At 31.4% G+C, this 23,299-nt stretch overlaps 1 protein-coding gene across 5 annotated transcripts in view; it reads left to right on the top strand.

Moving 5' to 3' along the window:
- Positions 1-7,846: 7,846 nt before the first annotated feature.
- Positions 7,847-23,299, top strand: part of LOC134231646 (cardioacceleratory peptide receptor-like) — a 30,074-nt gene continuing 14,621 nt past the window's right edge. The window contains exons 1-4 of one of the 5 annotated variants that reach the window (XM_062713630.1): positions 7,847-7,954; positions 14,922-15,402; positions 20,636-20,768; positions 21,176-21,279. In XM_062713630.1, the coding sequence (XP_062569614.1) occupies positions 15,259-15,402; positions 20,636-20,768; positions 21,176-21,279 (381 nt within the window). In that variant the 5' untranslated portion in view covers positions 7,847-7,954; positions 14,922-15,258. Of the gene's footprint in view, positions 7,955-13,830; positions 13,991-14,921; positions 15,403-20,635; positions 20,769-21,175; positions 21,280-23,299 lie in introns of those variants that run through there. The other 4 variants (XM_062713631.1, XM_062713626.1, XM_062713628.1 and 1 more) reach the window with 4 other exon arrangements.

Here is a 23,299-nt window from a genome sequence, read left to right as displayed (position 1 = left end):
ATTGTCATCTTATGACACGCCCATTTCTTTAGAAATGGATAAAACGGTCGATTTGTTTATTAGAATACCTGTAGAACAGGTTTTCCATAAATATAATAGCCAATGAAATTGACGGTCTAAATAAATACCGAGTAAACACGTGTTCGACCGAAACATGTGTTGTGGTAACTTCAATAGACATGATAAGTTCAAAAATATGTACATATTCGTTGCAATTTGTGTTTTACAGAAGCGGAGAGTCTCTAACTCTCTCTTCTAATCTTTTTTAAAGCTCCATTTCAGTGTAACTCATATTGCTTGTCGCGAAGAATGGGTGTCCCAAAACATTACGACGAATATTTCTTTCTCGTTTCTAAAGAAATGGGCGTGTCATTATGTTGTAATTGACGTTCAAAACATGACTCAGAACGTTTCATCCAAACGGAAAATTTTACCACTTCAATGCGTCTCATTGTATCACAAGGACAAACAATTGATTTGAGAATACATGTAATAAATTTAAACTCTTTATGGACTTTTTGATTTATCATTTGATTCATATTGAATTAGTTGGAATTGTGGGGCAAAGTTATGTGGAGCACCCCGTCTCCCAAAAGTCCCAAAGATAAAATCGATACTTATGTTTTGCGAGAAAAAATCAAATGAAAAAAATAGAAAGTAACCTTATAATGAAAGATCAAGGAATGGAAAGCCTGCAATATGAAAAAGAGTTAAAAGAGAATTTTTAAAAGGAAAAAAAATCTACAAAATCATTGAGCGCAATAAAAGCTAATTATATTCCATACTTTTTTGTAAGCAGATATTGAATTCTAATTAATAATCATTTTAAGTGCATGTAATTTCCTTTCTTATGGAATACTTTTCGCCATGTGTTATATTTGGCCTTTCATTCCCGCAAACAATTTTGCCCCGTTTTAGATTCACTCATAGGACTTTATTAAGAAGTTATACAGTATTTGAATTTGCCCGTTTTAAATTTCGTCCAAATGAGGGTAGCCGGAAAGGGGCGAAAATAAAACTGGGCGAAAATGTATACAGTATTTATTTGGTCATTGAGACAATTTCCCATTAAGATGTAAAATACATGTATTGAATCATCTATTTCGTGTTTAATAAACGGTCCTTCGATATGTCGTGCGATCGTAATTTTAAAATTACGATTTATGACTTTTTGTAAAATGCCCCTGGGTACCAGTTAACCCCCCCCCCCCCTTCAGCGAAAATGTCCTCAGACAATTAAGTTTTCGTGGGCAAAAAAACCCACCTTTATTCTCTTTTCAAATATGACAGCCGAACACTGTGACTGGGGATTGCATAGAGGGTTCTTTAATACTTCGTTAAGTGTTCCTAAATATGTTCTTTGCTTTATAAATACTGAGTACTAGCTATTTAAATCTTTGAAAACTAAATGATGATCGAAAAATACTCAACCAATGTTTCCAATGCGTAAGTGATCGATAGTGGTAAATAATTTATTTTATTTTCTTTCATCCGTCCTCTTCAGATTAACTAATGTGAAATCCAATAGAGAGAGAGAGAGAGAGAGAGAGAGAGAGAGAGAGAGAGAGAGAGAGAGAGAGAGCATTTTGTATCCCGGTTACAAAAGTGTTTAAGTACATGTATTTAAGTTTGGAATTAAATATCCAATATTAATGAGTTTCAGGAATATTTAACATCGACTTCAATTAACAGATCGATTGAAATTGTCTCATTTTAAACGTTTACACAGCATATTTAACAATACATTAAGGTTTACCAATAAGGTTAATTTATATATCAATCATTTTGAATAACACTTAATGTCTGCAATTAACTTTAAACAAGGTTTGTTATTCTTAACATGTAGACTAGGTCAAAAGCAGCATCGGAGAGAGAGAGAGAGAGAAAGAGAGAGAGAGCTTTGATTTAACAAGGTTAAGAACAAATAACAGAATTGCATGTTATATTTATTGAGGAAGTCAAGACTGTTGTTCTATGTCCTCCTGCTGTCCAGACTCTCTTCGTGCTAACGGTAAATAAGCAGAAAGATAAAAGGCAAACTAATGATGTTTGTACAATGCTCAATTCATTGTTTTTAGAATATATCATAATGGCATGCTAGAGCTTCAAAGCCAAAGCCTTATTGCGATTTCCACATTTCAGAACATGAATGATATTAGTTTGTGACTTTCAACTTAACCTGTGTTTTATTTTTAGCGAGTTATTTTAGTTTTTGAAATGCTCTTTTCAAAAAGCTATTACAAATAAAACGCAATTAATTTTTAGCGATATTATATTTTAGCGATCTTGGTACCCTCGCTAATAATGCCAAAATTAAATCCTCGCTATAAATTGTTCATAGATGTATACGGTAATTGCAAAATTAACATAAAAATTTACAACTTGACGTTAAATTTGTTTTCTTTCTTAATTTTGTCCCGTATCTATAGATTATATCTAAGAAAACTTACTTTGATAAACTTAAGAGATCGATACCATAGAATACAAAACTTACAAAATGATAACGTCTGTATTGTTTTGTAAAAGTGCGTAAACAAAAAAGCATATATCTAATTTGCTTTCTGTATAATTGAAATACAACGTGATTCTTTGAACTATAAGAATTCTATTATGAAAATAATTTCTATTAATGCTCCTTCAATAACACTCCTCTGATCTTCAGGGTTTACGCCCATTTGTGATTCTCAAAAGACTCGCACTTTGTCTGACTAAAAACTAATTAACTTTTTCTCAGTTTTTGACCTTTGGCGACATTGGTCGTGAGGGAATACTCCCAATCAGACCTCACATGACCTTTTATTACCAGGGTTACGTTTTCTGCACTTTTACTGTAGAAATCTAATGCCTCATTAAAGGCAGGAAACCCCGCTTTATTGTATTTCTCGTAAAAGACACCATTTCGATACAATGTAATTAGGAAATACTGGAAATTTGCATTTATGGATGGCATCAGTCATTAAAACATACAAATTGTTAAAGTGAAATGATTCTTAGCTCTAGTGTACATTTCGATAGAGAAAAAAATGTTGGAACATTTGTCATATTTTTTTCATAGCTCAAATTGATGTTAATCAGAAATTTACAAATTGGAAGCTTTAGGTCTAAATGACAGTTTAGTCGCATATCAATAAAACTTTTGTGTTCTCTGCATTTTCATTTTTATTTAGAATATAGAATTACAAAAATCAGTGCAAAATGTAAAATTACAGATTTCCTCGTTTTTTTTTTCTCGATTATGACAGGAGCACAGCATGTGTGATGTTTGGCAGGGGATGCTTACTACTCCATGGCATTTGATCTCATCTTTCTTGTTTTAGAGATCGGTGTATGCTCTGCTCCTTGATATGCATTGCTTTTATGGAGTTTTGAGCTTAAATGTTGTTTGTTTTCTTCATATTTCATTAAATTTATCATGATTATGATCAAGTAAATGGTGTTCAATTCATGAAATATATGGAGATAATGAACAGTTTTCAAGCTCAAAAGTCCATCAAACAATACAAAATAGGAGCAGAGCAAACACGGACCTCCAAAACACCAGGAATCAAGTACCACAGAGGAGTGAGATCCCTTGCCGAACAATCACGCCCACCGTGTGCTCCTTGTCTTGATCGGGAAACAAAGAAAAAAATCCTCGACAATTCAGTGTGTATACCGGTATAATGGCCCAACAATTAATATGAGAAACGGCAGTCAATATTTGACTTAATGATAAATTGTATTTGCTTACAAGGTCATTGGATCAACATGGTATCGTAGGACTGTCGTAATAATGACTTTAAACAAGACTTCTGATATTCTTGTTTCAGCAACTTGCTTTTCAATAACTTACCTCGTTTTAGAGATTGTTCATACGTGAAGCATTCAATTGCGTATCGAATCAACTGAGAGATATAAACACCATATGTAGTTGATGAAGGTATATTGCTGAATAAGTAAGGGAAGTTGACGATTGAAAAGTTCAAGTAATCTCGTCTGTCATAAAGCTTGGTTGTTACATGTAGATTACCATTAAAATCTTTTTTCAAGTAAGATATCTTAATATGAAACAGATATGTCAGACTCTGTGGTATCTTTTATTTCAAGATCACCGGGATATATCGTATCGACATAAGAATGGAAATAACCATAATTGACAGTATCGTTGATATATCTAGACTTGAAGGCCACAGCAAGTGTTTTCTTTTTTGACATTTTTTGACAAATTCTGCTTGATATGAATACAAATAAAGGTCTTCTAATAACAGAACACAGTTGGTAAGCATGGAAATTTCAATAGATTGTTGGAAAACCTGGTCTCCAAAAACCATACAGATATTGTAAATCAGAAACTCAAGCATCTTTCTGAATATCAACTTCGGAGTACTTGTGTGTGCAATCGAATGTTTTTAACAAAATGATTTTGCAAATAACCAAAAACAAGGTATATAAATTAACGAGTTTCCTTTTTATTGAAAAAGCAGCTGGTCAAGAGATAAAAAAAAGCATGGACTTTAATTTATCGTTGGAAATTTTGTATATAAATGCCGAAAGTTTTAATGCTGTATAATTAATTTTGATAAAATTTTCTGATTTCAGATTTTCTAAAAGTTCCTTAGAATTTTTAATTATCCACATCTGATTACACCACTTCTCAAATATCTTGTTGCACAGTACTCCTGAAGTTTCGCCTTCACCACTTATTAATATTTTAGTGAGGAATAAAGAAAGAGGCTTGGTAGAACATTTACGGAAACCCCAAATGTATCTTTGTTTGTAAGGATTTTAAGAAATTTTGGAATCCATTTTAGATATCGGAGTTCAAATTCATTCTGGTTGTTAGGAATAATCATCTAATTAAACAAGATAAAATGTAAATTAAAAGGTCATTGTTTGATTTTTTTTAAAAATACAACTAATTCAAATTAAAAAGTGTAGGCTAACTTTAGGAGACATTTAAGAATTTTACCTGTATAGTTCCATGTCTAAAAGTCTTAAAACGATAACCTAAAAAAGCTTTCAGTGACCTATATTGAGTCTAAACCATACTTCATTGAAAGTTACAAGCACATAGAACACATAGAACAGAAATTAAGTAAAAATCAAACAGGATTCAGAAACAAGTTTTGAAGAATAAAACCGTAAAACTCTCTCCTGATAATTTTTGAAGTAACAGGATCTCAGTGCTAATGTTTAAAATGATTGGCTCTTATAAACGTTTGAAGTCTCAGATGATTCTCCTACATGCTTACTCTTTGGTCACTTTGATTCTTATTCGACTCAAGTTTTCTCTACACAAGAAAAGAGGGGCCGATCGAAATGAACCTTTCTGTTTAACTGAGCTCTATTGGTGCACATGGTCTTGTAATTAAAGAATAAAAATGTTCAGGTTTTCCCAAAACAATGAACCCTTTGGTGTGTATTACATAAGCATGATATAGAAATAGAGAGTGAATTTCGTGGTCCTCGTTTTCTTGTTATATGGAGCACGGGGCCAAAAAAGTAAAAATAATGCAAAGTCTAAAAAGGCATCCTTCTACTTTTGAAGGTCTAGCACAGTACAATCCGTTGCTTAAATATAACAAGCAATAAATCGTACCTCATAATTGAAAATTATGACACTGAGTGCACGGTTAAGGTCCTAGTTGGAGAGAAGTAGGGTTCATGCATAAATTTGAAAATGCAAAAGATCTTTTTTCTTGCGTGATCATAATTTTAAAGAATATTTGTATAAACTAAAAGGAACTCTCATGCACAAGTTTCTAGGGACAGAAAAGGTTTTCAAAGTTTTATAAATGGTTTAAATGTAAAATGATTATTTAAAAAAAAAAACTCCAATTAAGCTCAACCGTGTATCTCCAACGTGCAATCTCGGGTCTTTAATGTAACAGTTTTGGTAAAGGCTTCTTGCTCATAATAATCAATATTTAGAAGATCTACGATTTTACTTTCACGATCTCTCGGTGTAATATAATAAAGGTTATTCAGTTCAATCTTTCAAATTACAATTACAGAAAGTATAAAAAATGGGAAGTGTAAACATACATTGTGTAATGACTTTTAATATAAAATCATTGTAAAGAATTTTTTAAAAAAATCATGATATTATTGTAATCGCGATACACTTTTTCATCTTTTTCTTATTTAGCAAGTTTCCTAAAACTAATCAAGCTAACCACTTGTATTATTATGAAGAGCAATAAGCCCACCTACTAAGTTTTAGAAATTCAAGCTTTCTGGTTTGAAATGCAAACATTTACATTTAAATGAATAAAAAACCTCTGAAACCCTTTCTCATTTCTTGACCTTTACTATAATGAGAAATAGATCATCTTTCAAAATTATGAAATTAATGTCAAAACTGATAATTTGATCATAATTCTTTGTTATTCATCAGGTGAAATTAGGTTCTAACAGTTCTAAATTGATCATGCTGTCATCCTCAACTTTTACAAAATAATCACTGATAAAACGTTTGTAACTACTTATTACGAATTTGCTCATACCTGCTATTATAAAACTAAAGATATAAGGTAACTTGGACAATGGGTTAATATCACTACATGGCTAAATAGCAGATTCGTTCAAGGATCAGATACAGCAAAATTCGCCCTCGTCGCAGGAGAGCCAACTTTTCACGGGGGAGTTCAACAAAAAAGAAAAATATGTCTTTTAACACATCCTTTTATGTTGAACTTGAAACTAGACCATATTGTTTGCAAGTGTGATTAGGCTAAAACATGAAAAAACCCTGTATTATTCTTATTTACAGAAAAAGGTGTTCAAATAGAACATATCTTCAAAGATGAAGAAACACTGATAAATGGATAAATACATAATTAATTATAGTAGTTAATTTCAATTTATTTCATGACATATTTACATGTTTTACATTGCACATTTGTTTCCCAAAGAAACTTCTTTTTAAATTATTTACACGGTATTTATGACTAAAACGTAAATCTGAAATAAACAATAAACAAACTATCAGATAAATAAAAGATTTTTGCATACGTAACAGGAAGCGATTTAAATTACCTTTAACCAGACACGTTATAGTACCTCGCAAAATTTTAACTAATGTCAGAGTATTCAATTGAAACTTTTTCGCCAAAATACGGTTAGTAGTACTTGAAGACAACATCAAAATTACACATTTGTATTTAAATATTTCATTATAGTATAAATATTTACACCTGCTAGAATAGAGAAACAGTTATTTAAAATATCGTTTTGGTACTGTTTTTCCTCCGGTAAACTGCTTCTTTTAACAATGGAAATCAGGACATTTTAGAGAAGGATGTTTTTCTTTTGATCTTTTTTTTTGTATTTGCTTGTTTCTTTGTTTTTGATCAAATTGTTTGTTTAATAAGTTTAATTTGTATTTATTAAAGTACATCATACTATCAATCATTAAAACATATGTTTATGTACAAAAAAAGCTCTTAAAATGTCGACACATTTTTATACAGTCTGATAATGTAGTAATCTTCTTTGAAGAAATAAGGTATATTTTTTCTATTTTTCTATGGCATTGTTTAATAAAACCGGATTTCTTTTTGTAAAGAAATTCTTTGCTTCACAATGGTATCTCCATGTTCTCAAATGACGAACAAAATATCTGGGGTCAGTATTTATGCACTTAATGCAAAAGAACAGCGTATTTTTTTCTCTCTGGTTGTACCTCAAAGGAATTTCTACTCCTTTCATCCCTTTAAAAATACTATCACAACATTGTGGTTTATGCTGTGATACAAAGAGAAAATAAACAAATACATTCTAGCTTACGAGTACCAACGATAATCTCATTATGCTTTGTGGATTATTATAGATCTGACAGATGATTTTTTACATATTTTAGAAATACTGCACCCATCTCGTATAGGAAGGGAATTGATATGAGTAAAATTAGAATTAACTGAGAACTATATATGAGATAATGGAAGTCTAAATTCAAATTCAAAGAAAAGGTAAGGTAAGACATAGTATTTTACTTTTCAGTTCATTTTTAAAAAAAAGTTTCAAAGAAATATATGGAGGTATCGAACAGTATTCAAGCTCAAAAGTCCATTAAACAATACAAAATAGGAGGAGAGCAAACGCAGACCTCCGAAACATCAGGTCAGAGGTTGGATCAGGTGCCACGGAGGAGTGAGCATCCCCCGTCGATCGGTCACACCCGCCGTGTGCTCTTTGTCATGATCGGGAAATAACGGAAAATCCGTTGTCAATTCATTGTGTAGATGATGTACAAACAATTACATGTAGTATGTAAAACGTGTCAGCATTTGACTGAATGATAATTTTTGCTGACAAGGTCATTGTATCGATCATAGAACTTACGAAAAAAAATTACTTTAAACGAGACTGCTGATATATTTGTTTCATTAACTTGTTTGTCAATAATTTACCTCTTTTAGAAACTGTTCATACGTAGACCATGCTCTTGTGTGTCGAATCAACTGAGATATATAAACTCCGTATGCAGGTGATGAAGGTTTATTGCTGCAAAAGTATATATGAAAATAACGAACAGTAATCATGCAAAATTAACAATTAAAATTGAGAGTATAACAGCAAGGATGGAATCAGCATTCCCTGTTAATCATTTAAGAGCACTTTGTCCTAAATAAATTCTAATTAATTCAGTATAAAACCACAGCATTTTTATTTAAAAAGTTCGTCAAAAGTTCAACCATACGACTGATCGTATTTGCAAACACGGTCATTTTTTTCAGTTAAATAATTTGCAAAACGTCTGTTTTATATTGGACTAATGATATACTTGTATTATCAACTTATTTATCCATGGCTTTCCTTGCTTCAGAAATAGATTATGCGTAGAACATCTTTTTGTGTATCAACTGGAAGACATATACTCAATATGCAGATAATAGTTATTAAATGCTACATACAGATTTATACAGAATTTAGGGAAGTCGACTATAAAAAAAGTTTAACATAAAGTTTAGTACTTACTTTACCATCAATGTTTAACTCTAGTCATACATCAAATCTGAAGCAAATGTATCACGGAGTCATGTTTAAATGTATTGTTATTAAAAATCTTCTCTCGATTAAAGAAATAACCACAAACAAACAGTTTGCGGCGTATCTAAATTGCAAGAAAATGTTAATCAATGTGAAAAAAGGAAATAAGAACTTCAAAAACTTCATCTTTTTGGTGAGCAAATTCTTAACCTTAGAAATGAAATCCGATGAGCATTCTATTTTTGTAATAAGTGGGATTTTTCTTTTGTTCAGTATCGTAGAAAAAGTTTTTGTAATAGTGTTGTTTAAGTTGATATCCGTTTTCATTAGAAAAACTAATATCAAAGAATTGTAAACAACAAATACTTTTAAACACAACTTTGAATTAATAGTAATAGTTTTATCAGAAAGAAATTACACGATACTCATTTTGATTCTAAATTGAAAAAGTTTTTGGCTCATATCAAAGATAATTAATTTGCTTTATATGACCTAATTTAACTAATCATGCTCCCGTGTCTTAAAGTGATAGATAGCTAACTTATATATTATTCATATCAAATTGGGATAGTGTGGATGTTAGCCTCTTTCAGAAGTCTTGTATAATTTTCATTACAAAAAAAACTTTGTATAATACCCACCCATTTCTGGTTGCAAGAATTCGTTCATATTTTCAAAAGTTTCTAAATTACAAAAGTTATTTAAAACTAAAACTTTTATGCCTGAATATATATGTAAAAATGAACTGAAGACCCTTATTAACATTAACAAGAAGTTGATTTTGTTAGTTTTCCCATCAGAACAGAATGAAAAAAAAATGGAAATTGTTTTGTTTAAATAAATATAAATCTTAAATCGATATATTTTTTCCTGGTCTTCAATAAGAAATGATAAAAATATATCTTCAATTTAATATTGTGCTAAATTTTATGGATAATTAATCTTACTGATTGTTTTATTTCGTGGCTTGTGGCAAAGCTCCTCCTTCGTTCTTGAATCATCTAATTCTTTGTCCGTAAAACTCAAATTGCTTCTATCTGTTAGATAAGTGTATGATTATTAAACATTCAAATGTGTTCAAAACATTGCACCAAGGAAATTGTCTTAATTGTCAAATACATGTATTTTAAAAGTATGAAGTAAGCAGTCGTATTTTTCAATGATTAAATTCAGTCATACATGTAAATGTTAAGCATAAACGCATGCTTTATTGAAAAAAAGTTTTATTTTCTATATTTAAAAAAGTAAAAATGGGCACACAGAGAGATTTTGAGGTAATTGAGGGCAAATCCCCTAAGGGAATTAAAATACCACAGAAGTCAGTCTTTGAGAATTTCTTACCGATATAATAATGAACTTCTTTATATGTCACCTATAAAGTTTTAATCATTTTTAGTCGTACAGTAATGATGAGCCTGTGGGAGGCTATTTTTCCTGAGGGACACCCAACCTCGAAGAAAATGAAGGAAGACACGCAGACGTCGATATATTATTATACCAGATATCCTCATATAAACAGAAGATTAAATAGAACTGTGCTATCGAGAGATATATGAAAAGCCTACGAGTTGAATCGGTATATGTCCTATATTGGGGCTCCTATATAATACTACTGTTCGATACGATATTGGAAACAAAAGCTTAGTTAGCATGAACTTTTTTGAGAATTCTACCAAAACCATAAACTTTTGATATCTACTTTTTGCACTGGAAGTGACAGCAATATATGAATTTTGAACCACAAAAATTAAGGGTTATTTGTACATCATCATTATGTAATTTGGAATATTTTTAGAGTAAGATCTCAAATGGAAAACCTATTTTTACTTCGATGTCAACTGTGAAAATATTTGTCAAGTCCATACTTTTTGTTACCGAAATTAGTTTGACTCGATGCAAGAAATACTTATATCCTTTTATGATTTCAAGAAAGGTATCTGTGAAGTTTTTCGTGAAATATTATTAAAATTTTCATATTTTATTCGATTCCATGGTAACGGTGGGCATTTCAACAACTAAAATGTTTCATATTTATAAAATTTTCATTAGAAAATATTTCTCATTAGAAATTTCTATCAAAATTATTTCAAAACTGAGCCTTATGGGGTGTTTCAAATGTAAAACATACAGAAGCATTACTATAGAAGTATTCAATGATAAATTATTGACGAACAAGTTGCTGAAACAAGAATGATAGCTGTATCGTTTAAAGTCATAATTTCGTAAGTCCTATTGTCAATTACCTTGTCAGCAAATACAATTTATCATTAAGTCATATTCTGACTCACGTTTTTCATACGAACTGTCAGGCCAAAATAAACACACTGAATTGACGACGGATTGTTGCCCTATTTCTCGATCAAGAAGAAGCGCACGGGGGTTTGAGTGGTCGGCAGGGGATGCTTACTCCTCGATGGGGCCTGAACCCACCTCTGATGTTTTAGAGGTCCGTGTTTACTCTGTTCCAGTTTTTTTCTTATTGTCTAATGGACTTTGAGGTTAGATGCTGTTGGTTAGCTCCATATACGATTCATTTGATTTGGTGTTCATTAGAAGAAATGAGAAACTATTTTACATTCAAGGGATATTAATCATGTATAACCTTGAAAGTGAGGTACGATAAATGCCACCAGAGAGAGTGAATTCTCTCGGTTACGAGGTAGTTGGCTTTCCTACATGATGTAACATTTCCAAGAATCGAACAGTTTTCTAAATTTGTATATTACTAGTGAAGTGCGATAAAGTTTTTGATCAGAAAAATGAATGTTTTTACATTTCAATAAAACATTTGCGTAATACTCCTGTGCGTACATCTTTAAAAATTTAAAAGTCCTTAGTATTAATTTTATTTCTGTACCTGTTGTAATTAAAGATATGTGGAATGTACGGAAAATTGCAGGCAAATGATAACATAATTCCTTATTTCTAATTGTGTAATTCAAGTAGGATATAGGATTCTTACGTGTGTAAAAGTTTAGGCAAATGCTATTGAAACTATCATCTCATTACTTTGCTGGTATGTACGTTTTTATACAATATCCTGTTTGAACTTACTATCGATAAAGTTTGTCATATTTATAGTTCTATAATTTTTTTAATGCATTTAAACTGTTACACGAGTAGTGAGTTAAACATACATAAGTCCCTAACACCTGTGTTAAATGTATTGAACACATTTTATTCAAATTGTGACTGGTATCTCGTTGCATATTGTGTATTTCCAAGTTTAACATGCAAACTAGAAATATAACGTCTTTTAGATCATATACATATACATTCCGGAATACTAGTATTCTTCATCCATCCGTCACAGAAGTAGCTATGAAATTACTGATTTCAATCCCCGTTTCCATGACGTCATTTAGTGTATAAAGAGCAGTTGCCCCCCAGCATTATATAAGTGCATCATCGTTGATTACTATTTTATCGTCATCTAGCTTTACGGCTGCCTGTAATTCCCTTCATAAGGTTCAAAATCTTCAATTTCTTCATACACTGGAAATACCATATGAAAGCTCAATTTCAGTCTTTACTTCAATGTTAATGTATTTTCCCAACTTCTTATACATCTGCATGGGTATTTTTCAATTTGTATAGATTCCTAGGTCTTACATTTTTTCCTAAAATATTTTTTTCCCAAAAAAAAAATCCTTCGGTGTAGTCTTGAAACACATGAAATGTTACAACCATTTTTCACTAGATTAAGAACATTACCACAGCCTTTCTAGTAAAATCCACTTGTATCAAAAACATTATATTCTTGATCTTGAACAAAAAGATGTAAGAACAGTTCGACATTTTTTTTTCTCCATGCTAGCTCTGGAAAAATGCTTATTTTAGCCTGGATAACCTAAAAATGATAAAATATGTTAAATGTCCTCTTCGGTTGAACGGTATACATGTAGGCTGAACCCTCTACAGTTTACATTCATAAGATGTATACTTCTTATTTCTTTGTATTTAATAAAGGGAAATACTAGTATTGTAATGCACAAATTATATGGTCGATACAATTATTTTGTTAGGAAATAGAATCTATCGTTAAGTCAAATGTTGTTTTTCATACAAATTGTGAGACCATAATGTAAACAATAAATTGTCCACGGATATTTCCATTTGCCCGAACAAGACAAAAAGCACAGCGATTGTGTCCACTCGACAGGAGTCGATACTCCTCTATCGGAGATGATCCTACGTACCTCTAAGGCTTTTAGAGATTCGGGTTCGCAATTGTATAATTCCAATAAACATTTTTGGCTTGATTATGTTTCATTATCTTAATATTTCATTCTGATGATTTAGAAATTATCATAAAGAAAGAGAAACGTGTCTTAATCCGGGAAACAGTCAGCTCAAGTTTGAAAATTAACAATGCAATTAAAAAGTTTATTCCATCAGTAATATTTGAAAATATTTACTACGAAATATGAATGACAATACAAATTAAATCAAAAGTTACATTTTGGATTTTGAATATAATGAGCTTTCCATGAAACTATCGTATTTTGCAAATTTAGATTTGAATTTTTTAAACAGTATTCTTCTGAAATACATTGCAATGAAGCCAGAAGGAATTAAAATAATAAATCAATCAACTGTTATCAAAAAGGTTTCCCGAAAATAAGACAATTACAAGTGGCATGTTACCGATCATGAGACAACCAACCACAGATGTGACAGACTTCAGACAAATAGGTTGATGTTACAGGGACTTTAACAAACTTCTTTTAAAATCAGCATCTGAAAATTCATTTGATCTGATTTGCAAATACATGTACGACCTATCAATGGGTCGCATTTTGTCAGACCTGCTTCAGACCAGATATTAGACTATTGTTTTATTTTAAAAGGACTATGAATTCCATCGTCCACATGATCAATGAAAAGGGCTAACGACGAGTATGACCTGTTGTCAGGGTGTACTTACTTAACCTAGGTCCCTGATCCTACCTTTGGAACGGAGTTTCCAGGGGCATGTGTTTTATGAGCTGTCCACAAATTTGTTCCGCTTCAAAGAGTTGTAAGATCGATCACTTCTCTTTAATTTCACTTTTTTTATTCTCTCTGTACGCTTCTGGTTGACCTGCATTTTGATTTAATGTTTTGAAAGGGTTCTACACATAAACCATATTGTTGATTAACAAAATGTTTTGTTATACATAATGAAACATATGCTACATGTCTTTATCTAATTGACAAAACACAGTGTGAGTAGAGGGTATCGCGCTAGTGAAATCGTTAAGCATATCTTCTTAATAACTTATGATACCGTTTCGTGTGGATTTATCAATACCTTTTTTAGCCACAAGGACTGCAGTGCAGGTTCCTGTAAAGTTAATCTTTTGAACGGTCAACATTTCTTTAAATAGAATTTACATAGAGTAAGAAATATTGGGGAAAAAACGAAATTTTAGTAATAAGTTTGATAAACTCATATATAATTCCTATTTTGATTCAAGAAGAAAGTTCATTAGTCTTTTTAATTTAATTAATCTAACATTTAATTTCAGTCAAACTGAATTCTGCAGTTTATCACACCACGTTCTTCCTGCTGCACGTTTATCTTTTTTTTAACTCAATAGCTATCAGTCAGTAACGTGACTACCCAATCTTGTCCGAGATTAACTGAGCACAATAAAATATCTTGTTTGATTTCGTAAATGAAACACCCCTTAAACAATTTCTCTTTGTATCTTCCACAAAACTTAACTTCTAAGAGTTCATATATAATTAAATTATTACGAAGGCGGTACATGATAGTTTATTATTGATGTGCCTTGCATGTTCACTGTAGGTCCGCCGAGAGTTCTATACATTTAGGATACTCCCGTGGCTTTGTCTGTATATTTTGTTCCAATCATTTGGAGGCAAAAAGCTTCAAAACCCTCCAACTTAATACGTTGTGAAATTAATGCTTCATGTCACCACTAAAATATTTTTTTTTTTTACAGGAAGTTAATGACGTTAAAAAGGATATGTTTACTCAGAGCAATATGTTCTATACACCTTCTTAATGGGATGTAGATCAAGGCTGTCCAATTGGAAAGTTCATCTGCTAATTGCTATAAAACACATAGGAGACCAGCGACAATTGCAGAGAGCAACAAATCACCTCGTCTATCAGAGAGCGCGAGTGGGGGAATAAGACAGTTGTATTGTGAGACTAATCAACTCAATAACCAATTCAATGAACAACATTATGGGACTCGGAGGAGTGGCTAGAGTTATCTATAACATTTATAGTCAGTGAAGTGTCAAAACACTTAAAGAAAACAATAGGAAAGTACAATGAAGAACTTGACACTATTGGATGTGAAAGGAAGTCTGATACAAGAAACGTTTAAGTGTACTTCAGATGGAAATTTTACTGCAGGAAATCTCACCTGTGTTAAGGAGAACTCACATGGACGGCATAACGAACCACAATTCTGGGTAAGGTATTTCAATAAATTATGTTGCATCTACTAAAACCATTCCCTTTATTTAGTGTATCGCCTAATTTTCTTGTCTTACTTTATTCTTTTAGTTACAAATATTTCTTTTTTTTATATAGAAAGTCACTCATGCAAGAATTGATACTCTAAAAGTTATCTATGCACAATGTGTCGCAGAGACCAGTCTTTTGCATGGAAGCGTATAAACCGAGGTCTCTTGTCTCAGAGGGTGATAGAACGAAAAAGACCCCTCCCTAATCAAAGTCATTAAGTGCCAAGTTCAAGTCTAAATTTGCTACCTTCTGACGGCAATTGTTAGCTGTTTATTATGAGTAAAGTTTTCTCAAATAGACGTTAAGCAAGCAATCAAAATCAAAACCTCACTAATAATACCAAGGCTTTGTTCTTTTTATCTTCCGATGCAATTATTTTCATATTCTTGAGTGATAGTCTAGTAGAGGCAAGTCGTTAACATAAATTGAATAAAGCTTTAAGTTCATAGATTATCTGTAAAAGGCTTTCATAAATTGAATTTCTAGACTGAAGCTTTCATGTGTGTGGGAATCAGAAAATAAAGTCGGAAAAATTAAAATATTTCTGAATTATTCTACACTATTGTAAAGTATGATTCCTATTATCAAAAGGGTCTTGCATAAAATGAAATTGAGACGATTTTGTCTCACTGACCGGGCCATGGATACCAATTTTGTGTTGTTTTCCATAAAACTGTGATCACTCTGATCTGTCTATTATGGCAGACATTAGTGCTTATTGGGATTTCTCTAATGCCTGCTTATTATACGATTTATTCTCATATCTTAATTGACAAAATAAGAGATTTCTGTTACAGATGAAAGCCGTGCATATATGAATGGCCAAGAATGTAAAAGGGTAATGGAATTGTTCCTAAAAATAGCTAGTACATTTTATTGTATTTTATCAAACTTTAACACACACACACACACCCTCACACACACAAACACACCCTTTCAGGTGCAAATGCTTTTTTATATTTAAAGGACAGTAATTTGAAATCATATGTGGAAAGAGTTAATCTTTTACGTATTGGCAAACTAAAATCACTTGAATACTTTAACAGTTTTGTTTGAAAGTATATTGCTGGCCATTATTTGGATATAACTTAGCCTTGCGGTTGTACGAATGCTAATGAATTACGAGGTCAAAAAGTTAATAGTTTTTTTTCTTTATTTGGGTATATACATGTACTTTACTCCACTGAAAAAAGCAAAGTAACTTTTTTTTCAAAGAGAAAATTATCTACCGCTTGAAATCATTAAACAATTAAACAATATCAATGGAAAAAGAAAGTATTCTGGTACTCACTAGACAAATTCACAAGTAATCACAATAAGGGAAAGCCAATGTCTTAATAATAATGATAGTTTAAAAAGTTACAAATGGTTTGATGAAGAAAGATAAGTTATACAAATAATTACAATACTTTACAATATCTATCAGCAAGAACACTTTCCGTCCCAAAAAAATTTCTCAAGCATAAACTTTCACATTGACTGAAGCTATCTTTATTCTGGACATTTATGTAAATTTTTAAATCTTTTTTCAAACCTTTTTGCAAAAAAAAAAAAAAAATGAAAAACGTATAAAACCACATAACCATTTGGAATTGATTTGATATAACGAACAGGAATGTAAAATACGTTTTCTGAAGTTCCCAATACTGAATTCACAGTGTGCTTTGTTTGAATCTCTCAAATCGAAAATACGACGAAGCATAAAATAGTTTGTTGATATAGAAGTCTTGTGGATTATCAAGGAAATAGGCCTATATCTTTTAATCCATGACTTCGGACTTAAGACTTAGGCTTTATAAACTAACATGCGGTTTCATGCCAATCACGTATTATTCTCATTTCTGAAAAGCTGGAGATACCAGCACATAAAGCATATTACAGATCATGAAAGCACCAAAATGCTCTTTCCATAACATTTTGCCTAAAAAGGTTTTTGAAATGTTTGCATGTTTGACTTTAGAATTTTCGAAAGAAAAAGAAAACATTAAGAAAGACAAGATCCTGTTGGTTTTTTGTTCTAAAATTGTTAAATTTGTTTTTCATGAAAATGAAGATAACGCACTGAACTCAAACTCAAAATTCTATAAAACATTACAAAACTGGAGCAAAGCAAACACGGACCTCCAAAACATTCACATAATGATGAATTTGAATTTTTTTTTTTTAAAATCTCGTTTACTGTTAACATTCATTCATTTGCTCCACGTACATGCCACGGTTTATACAGAGATGAAACAGACGAGGATAATGAATAGAGATCTATATGATAAATCCTGTAAATACGAGTTATGAATACGTCATTTATAAAAGGATTAGGATCAGGTCCCTGTATCATGAAAGATCTTAAGCTTAAGTCAAAATCTTTATAATGTACTATACTAAAATGCTTATAAAGTCAAGTAGACAAAAATTAAAATTATGTCAATTTTGCTACACAAAAGTTTTGATATCTGCAATATACACTAGTTTATAATTCAATTATTAATACATACTTTACAGGCAATTGAAAATTTGATGTAAGTCTAAGTTTATTTCATAATCCTGGGGCCAGGCACCCAGGAGGAGAAAACATTCCCTGTCAACTGGTCATATCAAGAAACAAATCTGTAAAAAGAGAAAACAAGCGTTAAGTCCACCTTTGGAAAGTGAAGGGCTGATCAGTCTCGCTTTATTTTATCTTGTGTAAAATTGGAGGTTCCGACCCATATTAGGAGTTGATTTTCAATTGCGATTAAAATATTCTGCTATTATTTCAAAGCGTTTTAGAAAGGAAAAGGATTTACGAAGAGGACTTTTCAAAAATTTCATTCACTAAGCATGAATTAATTATTGAAGATTGCATTGAAGTCTATGGAAAGAAGTAAATTTTTGGAAAGCAAAAAATAAAATATTTTTTAAAAAATGCTGTCGTAGGGGAAATATCTTTTTGATTATTAGGAATAGAAAAGCAATTAAAAACTGTTTTTCACCAGATAGATTTTTGAGAATTGATTTTATTGAGTAAAATCAAAGGGGGAAACTCTTCAAAGGCAAGACAAGGTCATAAATGAGGACGCCTTCCTCTTTAATGTACTTAATTTAAACATGAAAATTATATCAAAATAGACTGAGTATACAGTACATACGTATCTGTTATACATTCAATTCAGTTGAATCAGAGGTTAATATGGGTTGGATACCTAATACAGGAGGAATGATCTAATTCATCAATTTCCTCATTCTGTTTAATTTTGATCCCAGCACAAACAGCGTCAGCTTGTTCCTTACTGAAGTAAAAGACCCTTCATATTGATGTGCAACAAAGATAAACAATGCACACAAGACGCTCTGCATTATCAACCATAGCTTAGATACATTATGAAAAGAATTTTAGTTGTTCAGTACTAGTTTACCCGCTGAGCAAGTAAGAGCCCTATATTGTTAATAATTAGGTAATAGCTACGTGTTTACAATTTGATTCATTGAATATTGAAACAAAGGAAAAACATCAAATCTTTCCTATACGCCGAAAAAAATATGTTACATGTCATAAACAACTGCAAACAATGGATGTATAACGAGTGCTTTAAGATTAATGAACAATAGCAGTTAGAGCAGGATTCAATAGATTACTAGCAAACAATCTAGTTAAAAAATCGAAAAGTAATCAATTGCTGCTCATTAAAAATAAGGAGATTTAGATCCTTGTATTCTCTGTTTTTCCTTGAATGTCCTTGTTGACATTTTTGTATGTTGATTGCTTCATGGAATAAATTAAAAACTAACTTTTGAACTAACTGTTTATGTGTTGCCGATAATTTCATGTATAATCTCTTATTACAATAATATTGCAAGAGGACGAGATGATTAGAAATATACTATATTAAATGTAATAACAAAACAATAGATGTCACAAAAGAAAACAATTACTCTGATGTTGAAAGGATTGATAACAGAAATCTTGGAAGGGTTTTTAAATCCTGGACAATGACCAAAAGCTGAATTAGCTTTTGAGCAATGAAGATATGCAAATAGTATTAGAAATCAGCAAAATGATTATAATAGCAGGAATTTAATAATTTGAAGGTTAATCTCAGGAATTGCTTCGTGTAACATCCATAATATCTTTTAATGAGTAAAATCTTTTTATGAATTTTTGTATGTTTGATTTTAATCAAAGTAAATGTAATAATATATGAAAATAACGAACAGTATTCAACCTCAAAAATCCATTAAATAATACAAAACAGGAGCAGAAGAAACAATTAAGGACGTTTAAAACATCAGATGTGGGATCAGGTACAATGGAAGATTGAGCTTCCCATGCCGACCAGTCCCATCCTATGTTTGCTCATTGTCATGATCAGGAAAAATAGCGGAAAATCCGTGGACCATTCAGTGTTTAAATAAAGGCCTAACAATTCGTATGAAAAGTTGGGAAACATTTGACTTACGTAAGAATGAATTGTCTTAGATACTCAGAGTACAAGCCCACCAGACTGATTGATTGAGACATCATTGTCCCTTGGTTTCCTCTATTTTTAAAACATTTTATATACTTTGATTCTAGAATACTAATTAATGCATTGCTATTTTTTAGTTTCTGGTTTTTTTTTTTTAAATATTGCATTTCCTTTGGTATTGATTGTCGAACAAACATAACTGGGTATTATATAGCTCTCTGCTTGAGAAAATTCGGACAGATAAAACAGAGAGCTACAAATTCAAGCGTTGTAAAAACCTTCGATTTACGCCGACGATTTTTTGTCGCTACTTTAGGTACATATATTTATTTCGTGTAGTTTAAGCTTTCTCTCTGCTTTATCTGTCCCAATTTTCTCCACCAGGGAGCTACAGTTCTGCAGCTAGATATTATAAAAAACCGTGTATGTCCTCAAGTTTTTTCTCCAATATCTTAATGATTGATAAACCATATTGCTGTAAAAATATTAATATTCACCCAGTTTGGTTTATAGTTAATAAGCACTTGTTTCATTTGTCTAGATCTGTTTTAAAAATTATTTGATTCATCAACCATGAATGAGTCAGCAACATGATAGCTTACTATCATCCTCTCTTCTAAATCCAATGTTAACTTTTTTTAAAAGAAAAAAATACAATTTACATGTAAGACAACCGACATTTACATTTGGCCTATTTGAACATCCTTTCCACTGAACCCATTTTTTTATATTTCAGGAAGTACAACGAATCTTAGTGATAGTTCTGTTCCTGAGTATACTGATTGGAAATAGCATAGTCCTCGTAGCAGTAGCCATCTCCAAGCGGAAATCGCGTATGAATTTCTTCATTAAGCAGCTGGCGTTTGCAGGTAAAGAATCTGTCGGTCTACTGAAAGAATTTTTTAAAAGAAATATTTTATGCAATTTTTCTTTTATAAGTAGTGCCTAACAATTTTAAAACAAAAGTTGATTTGACCGCTTCTTGATACAATTATGATAGATATTACATGTATTTCGAGCACAACACTGCCGTTACAATGTAGAATGTTGACTGTGTAATATAGAAAACAAAAACTTAAGCATGATATTTTATATTTACATGATTTTGATTTTTTATATTCATTGGAATAAGTGAATTGCGATGAAATACCATTACTTTGTTTTCTGCGATAAAATCTTTATTTTCTTGAAATTGAATGTCTACCCGACAGACAAACATGATTTATAAGCAAACTGATTATTGATACTTGATAAATATTTTGATCTCCGTTTTCAGATTTGCTGGTAGGCGTCTTCAGTGTTCTCCCCGATCTCATACAGAGGTTCACAATTCACTGGTACGCCGGAGAGGTGATGTGCAAAATTGTTAGATTTGGAATGGTAGGTGATCTAAAAATTGCTATATGTTGTTGTGAACATATTATATTTCACACTCATATAGATTCATACACTGGTGGAAAACTGACATCAATACTTCTCTACTGTCAACTTCCTTTATTTACCTAACAAAATACATTTATCACCTGCATATGGAGTTAATGTCTCTCAGTCGATTCGATATGCTAGAGCATGAATGAAAAATCTCTCAAACGGGAAAGGCTACCGACAAATAAGTTAAACGTACAGTGACCTTGGTTTTAACAAAAATATGTCATGATATTTGATTGAAGTCTTTCGTACAAACTATGATGACAATAATTCATACTGGATTGACTACGGAGGGTAGGCAGACACCTGATACCCCCGCCTTTTTCAGGGGGTCCGCGTTGACTGTACTCATAATTTGTTTCGTTGAAATCGACTTTTGAGAATGATCACTGTTCGTTGCCTTCAGATCACTTAAAAATTCTAAACACATACAGTGCCAAAAACATACATAAATAATTAAAAAAAATTATAGGGGCTACTTTTGATGTGTTTTCACTTTTCAAGATCGTTTTTATTCTTATTCAAAAAAATTCATATATTCATATTATTCAGTATACATTGTACATGTATTTGATACTGAGCTTTAGTACTTCTCGTCTGTGGAGTTTAATTCCAAGAATTTGATATAATAAGCTTAAAAAAAACATATTTCTGAAGATAAAAAAAGCTTTTAACCTGCAGGTACAAAGTACATGTAACCAACATTAATGGGCGTTACTTATATAATGCTGTTATATCATAGGTCATAAAAACATTCATTTTAAGATTTAGAAGATTGCTCATGAGTGCAGGTTGAATAAAAAACGTGAGTTCTTGTCGCCTTTTACACAAATCCTCTTAAATGTAGAACAGTTAGCTACTTATCAAGATAAAGTTTCATCTCCAGCAAAGTGATAGTAGAAGAGATCATTGAAAGGCTAATGAAAATAAATAATCTGACAAATATCCACCAAGAAAAATCCAATAATACATTAATTGTTTAAAAAGGAACGACACGCCTATTTTTGGGAAAATGCTGATGAATGTGAGCGTCATGGAAACTCACATCATCTGAAGAAGAATTTTATGAAAGTAAAAAATTTTGTTTAATAGTTTTTTTGATTGAAATAAACAATTTGTTTGTAATTAGGGAAAAAAATTTGTTTGGGAGTTGTTGCGAAATCATTAGGACAAACTTAATGCCACCAAATAGCTTAGTAAATATTCTGGTAATAAAAGTACTTATTTGACACGAATACTCTCTACGATGGGCTTGTACAAATGCCATCTAAAGTGATCTGATGAAATTCAAAAATTATCCTTACGTTGATTTAATATATCGTACTGAATTCGAAATACTAGACTTTGTAGACGATATAAAGTTGACGTCAGATTTATTAAAAAAAAGTTTGTCCTTTGTCCTTTGGTGTCCTTTGTCTAGAGTTCAATGAAGTGTTTGTCTCTCAGTTGAATTGACTATGAAAAAACAATTGTTCTGTTGATGAAAAATTTCTAACAAAGCCTCTCTCCGATAGATAAGTTTATGCTCCAAAGCATTACTCGTTTCGTTTAACTTTAAATTTCGTACTTTTTATGGTTGAAACAATAGTAACATACACTTTCTAATTGTCCAGTTATTATTTTTTAAGCTGAATATCAATGCATATTCTGTTCAACATCAGCATTTAATACTTATTACTCATTCATATGAAGCAGAATTTGTGCAAAATCTTATATGGCCTTCAACTCGACATTTAGATAAATTGACGACGTATTGTCAATTAACAATGGTAATTCCATTCTTATGTCGATACGATATATCCTGTTCAGCTTGAGATAAAAGATACCACAAAGTCTGACACATCTGTTTCATATTTGGATATTTTACTTGAAAAAGACGTTAATGCTAATCTAACAACGAAGCTCTATGATAAACGTGATGATTTTAACTTTTCTATCGTCAACTTCCATTACTTATGCAGCAATTTACCCT

Source organism: Saccostrea cucullata, unplaced genomic scaffold, assembly GCF_032062105.1.
Source record: "Saccostrea cucullata isolate Sc308-1 unplaced genomic scaffold, CSIRO_AGI_Scuc_v1 ctg89, whole genome shotgun sequence".
Taxonomy (NCBI): domain Eukaryota; kingdom Metazoa; phylum Mollusca; class Bivalvia; order Ostreida; family Ostreidae; genus Saccostrea; species Saccostrea cuccullata.
Note: the sequence above shows the minus strand (reverse complement) of the source record. Positions and strands in the feature narration are given on the sequence as shown.